The 4,540-nt window shown below is 53.5% G+C and overlaps 1 protein-coding gene across 1 annotated transcript; it reads right to left on the bottom strand.

The window, feature by feature from the left end:
- Positions 1 to 517: 517 nt before the first annotated feature.
- On the bottom strand, positions 518 to 4,309 carry NFKBIA (NFKB inhibitor alpha). Its single transcript, XM_005243850.4, has 6 exons — positions 3,954 to 4,309; positions 3,459 to 3,567; positions 2,730 to 2,940; positions 2,146 to 2,234; positions 1,768 to 2,028; positions 518 to 1,263 (listed from the first exon to the last, which is right to left on the bottom strand). Exons 1-6 carry the CDS (start codon positions 4,232 to 4,234, stop codon positions 1,216 to 1,218), a joined length of 999 nt encoding a protein of 332 aa, XP_005243907.2. The 5' UTR covers positions 4,235 to 4,309; the 3' UTR covers positions 518 to 1,215.
- Positions 4,310 to 4,540: the final 231 nt, after the last annotated feature.

Genomic DNA, 4,540 nt, shown 5'->3' with positions numbered 1-4,540 from the left:
CCCGTGGAAATCCCCTTTGGAAAATCCGAAGGTGTCCAAGTTCAAACGGGAGCCGGGCTGGGTGATAAACGAGAGGGCAAATGGGCATAGGACTGGGCTGCAGACCTCCAGCCTTCCCCGGCAAGTCCTGGCATGAGCTGCCCGTATTGGAGCTGGAACAAAAGGTGTCAACCAGGGTGGGTGGGTGGTTGCTACCACAGCCAGCCTCAAAATCCCTCTCTAGGGGCCGGGTGGCCTGGTGCTTGGGTGAGAGGGGGAACCCCAGCCCCCTGACCCGCCTGCCGCAATGGGTGCAGGAAACACCACCTACGACTACTTCCAAAATTAGCTGCAGCAGAAGGGCTGAGAGCTGTGAGCTGCTCAGATGCCTCGCCGCTGCTGAGGTGAACCACCTAAAACCCCTGAGCCTGTGACTATCGGTCTGCTAGGAGTTGAATGTTTCTTAAAAAGCAAACCAAGTGGATTCCCGTGTACGTCAGGACAACAAACTGGGCAATGAACCATTTCACAGACCAGGTGCAGTAATCTGACTTTTTTTAATAAATACATATCTCACATGTACCAAAATAATTATAAACAAAAAAATGTACACTATTTACACAATATACAATTGCTAAAAAGTGTAGCAATTATGACACACATGGTGTGAAACACACTGTTTCCAATGCCCACAGTTAACATTATTGCTACTTTCTCCTAGCAGCCAGGAGGTCCCCAGCGCCTGGGTTTGACTCCTCCGCCTGGGACATCCCACCGAGAGCAGCCGAGGTTGGTCAGGACGGCCAGGTTGCACCGCCAGTCCAAGACAAATTAACACGCAGTCTCCGAGAAGATGGGGTGTTGGTATGAGCCTGCTTTGCCACGAGAGGACACGTGTCCCTCATGGTATTTAATGCCACAAGATAGCTCTCTGTAACTAGCAGGCTGAATGTGTAGTTTGTTACCTTCACAGGGTTGAGAAGACTGGCTATGTGGCTCTATCAGGTGGTGTGAATAACCACAGATCTCTAGTGATGCTACACATCCCGCTCCTGTATTTAAACACATGCCAGAACCTGGAGCCGCCCTGTTACAATTACACACTCCTTGCTGGGCAGTGTAGTATTTCCCTCCTGGTTTTTCCCTCTGCATTGCGACTTTCTTTTTCAATGAAGAAAGTCAGTCCTTTTTCTATACATATGTACACAGTCACTCCTTTTCCCAGGAAGCTCTGCTTTAAAATGTCAGCTGTCGTCCTCCAATACGGCAGTCATCATATATAAGCTGCAAGAAAAAACATTAAGGCTGTTAATGCAAAACTCTTACTGGGAGCACCATATCGACTCTGGGATAACTGCCAAAGTCTGCATGCCCTGACTTCAGCAGCGTATAAAATTTCTACACTAAAATGGTTACGTTTGCCAGCACTGAGAACGTTAGAAAAACAAATGCTGGGAGGAGAAAACCACCCATTAACTTGAATTTTATCTCACAAGGTTCTGTGGGTGTCAGCAAGAGAACGGTGTTCAGAGAACCATGTGGCGTGAAGCTAACCTCTGTTCCCTTGTGTTATTTTTTACATTTTATTCTTATTCTATTTATGTGCTTGCCCCATCTGCCATCTTGCTGACGGTTGACAGCTTAACCTTACTTCACGGGCTATTTATACCCATCTGTATACAGGTAAGAGGTCACTCGAGCATGTCATCAGAGGAGGACCAACAAAAAAAAACCTACACAGGGCAGGATTTTCCACTTCCTCTTGAAAAGGCGCAAACAGCTACTTACTTCATCCTCTGTGAATTCAGGCTCCGATTCACTGCTCTCCTCATCCTCGCTTTCTGGCAACATCTGCAGCTCGGCTGTGGTCAGCTGCTTCAGCTGTTCCTGTATGCTGGAGTTGTCTCTTCCCCATGTGAGCTGATAGGGGGAATAGCCCTGGTAGGTCACTTTGTTCACATCTGCCCCATGTTTCACAAGAAGCGACACCAAGTCTGAATTCTGCAGGTCGACAGCCAAATGTAGTGCCGTTCTGCCACTGCACGGCTCCTGCGTGAAAATAACACAAGGTTTGGCATGTTAGGAGAGCCAGAGCTGGTGCCAGACCCGTCGATTCTTATGACTACACAGCCTTGCTCATTTAAATTCACGGCGTATGTTACATACCTGAGCATTTACATCTGCTCCCAAGGACAGCAAGTATTCGACAATAGCCAGGTATCCTTGAATAGATGCCAAATGGAGACATGTATGTCCTGCAAAACACAAACGAAGGGAAAATCTGAGTAAGTCTAACCTAATGCCCTGTCATTCAGTTAAAATCAAGATGACAGGACAGGACTGCATCTAAGTTTGCAATTCATCCATGGCAAAAGGGTGTTTTCCAGAAGAGCTTTCCAGCTTCCACTAAGTATGAATAACAGGGTTGGATTTTGGAAAGGTTTCTTAGATATTTTATTCCAGTGTTTGACTGCAACTTTTTACAACCCAAAAAACCAGGAGCACCGCAGAGGTACTCACTAAGAAGGCAAAATTCAGCACCATTCAGAGCCAATAATCAACAATGAGGAGGCCTACAAGGCAGTGACATTTTAAAGAATTCAGACACTGCTGTGTGCTTGGGGGTCCTCAACTCTCACATGTGCATAACGATCCTTCTCCACCTCTCCAGAGATCTTTGAGCTCTATGGGACATCAACCCCAGGCTCAGCACAGCACACCCACAGTGTTGTACAGCAGCGTGCCCGTACCATTGTAGTTGGTTGCCTGCAGGACAGCGAGGAGATGGTGTGGCTGGCAGTACTGCGTGAGGACGCTGACGCTCCTGAGGGAGCCCTGCTGGCAGGCGATGTGCAGAGGGGTGTTTCCTCGGAAATCTCTGATTTCCAGGTCACATCCAGCCTTCAGAAGATGCTCAGCAATTTCAGGCTGATCGGTGATCACTGCCAGGTGAAGAGGAGTCTGCAAGCAAAAGAGAAAACGCAGACCCATAAGTTACACTGCCAGCCTGGCAGCAATGTCTGGACAAAGAGACTCTTTGACCACTTGGTGATTTGTTCCCCCAATTAAAACCAGACCCCATAAACTCAGTTCTTTATGCTTCCCAACATATTGTAGAGTTGCCCTTTAGTCTGGAAGGGATGAGCTTAGGGCTCTCCGGATACTGAGCAGTCAATCCATATGAAGGGTATCATTACCATCCCGGCAAAGAGGGATGCAACCCATTGCATCATATCTGAAAAATGCGGGTGTTAAATGCCACTCTCGGGGAGAGGAAGCGTTGTACTAAGACCGGCTGGAGCCAGCTGGGGACTTTCCTGAATGCAGGCTTTGAGTTGAGTAGGCTTTGATTTAATCGATTCCGTCAATTAAAAAAAAAATATTCAAAGCAGGTCTTTTTATGGGGGGGAATTCCCCAAAAGGCTTTCGTGGGGCTGGCAGGGGCTGATCTGGGTTCCAGGCTGCGGAGGTGTCAGTACCTGGCTGAGGTTGTTCTGGAAGTTGAGGAAAGCGCGGTCCCCGGCCGTCTGCCGGATCGCCTCCAGGCTCAGGGCCTTTTCCTCGTGAATTATCGCCAAGTGGAGAAAACTGCAGGGAAAAGAAAAAAAAAAACCAGTCATAAAAATAAATAAATACAACTACACGTTAACTGACGTTAAAAGCCCCGGACCCCACGTCAGAAGCCCCCACAGCGCCCAGGGGGCAGAGGCGGGCCCGGGGCAGGGTCATGCGCGGGTGTCGCAAGCCGGGGCTTTCGGCGGCCGGGGCTTTCCGCGGGCGCGGAGCCGCCCGGCCCTGGCGCCCCTCCAGGGACTTTCCGCCCGGCCCTGCCTCCCCTCCCGCCTCCCCGCCCCGCCGCGGCACGGCACGGCACGGCACGGCACGGCACGGCACGGCACGGCGCCTCCCCGCCGGCAGCGCATCCCGCCCCGGGCCCGCCGCCCGCGCCCCCCTCCTCCCCGACCCCCACTTACGTGTCCCCGTCCTCCGTCAGCTGCTGCGCCCAGGCGGGCGGTTCGCGGGGCTGCAGGCGTATGTCCTCCAGCTCCTTCACCAGCTGCCGGTACTCCTCCTCCTTCATGGAGTCCAGGCCGCTGTCGTGGCGATCGTCGAGCGGGAAGCCGCCCTGACGCTCTTTCTTCGCTTGCTCGTAGCCCTCCATCACCGGCGGCTCGACGGGGCGGCGGGCGCGGATCATGGCGGCGGCGCTGCGGCTTCGCTGCGAGTGAGTGGCGGCGGCGGCGGCGCTTCGCATATACACCCCGGCGAGGGGATTTCTGCGGGGGAGGAGCCGCCGAGGACGGGAATTTCCAGCCAGTCAAAGCCCGACCGACGGGTCTGGTCCTGCTCGGCGCCGCCGGCGGTGGCAGGGAGGGCGGATCGGCTGGGGCCGGTCCCGGCCCTCCCCTCGCAGCCCCTCCCGTGGCGGCGGAGGGGAGGGAACAGGCCGGCCCGGGAGGGGACTTGGCGTTTTTCCACGGCAGGGGGGAAGTACTCGCCTCCCCGGCGTCCCCGCCGGTACTTCCCTGCAGCGCCCCGGGCGGCCGCCCCTTGCCGGCTT

This window comes from Falco peregrinus, chromosome 1 (genome assembly GCF_023634155.1).
Source record: "Falco peregrinus isolate bFalPer1 chromosome 1, bFalPer1.pri, whole genome shotgun sequence".
Classification (NCBI taxonomy): Eukaryota; Metazoa; Chordata; class Aves; order Falconiformes; family Falconidae; genus Falco; species Falco peregrinus.
The sequence above is the reverse complement of the archived record's forward strand: the minus strand, read 5'-3'. Positions and strand labels throughout refer to the sequence as shown.

Excerpts from the sequence above, each read along its gene's own strand:
- NFKBIA (XM_005243850.4), bottom strand. The coding sequence starts at position 4,234 with ATGCGAAGCGCCGCCGCCGCCGCCACTCACTCGCAGCGAAGCCGCAGC. Across the intron at positions 2,235-2,729 it reads GCAGGCAACCAACTACAATG|GACATACATGTCTCCATTTG; the intron begins GTACGGGCACGC and ends TGTGTTTTGCAG. Across the intron at positions 2,029-2,145 it reads GAGCAGATGTAAATGCTCAG|GAGCCGTGCAGTGGCAGAAC; the intron begins GTATGTAACATA and ends ATTTTCACGCAG.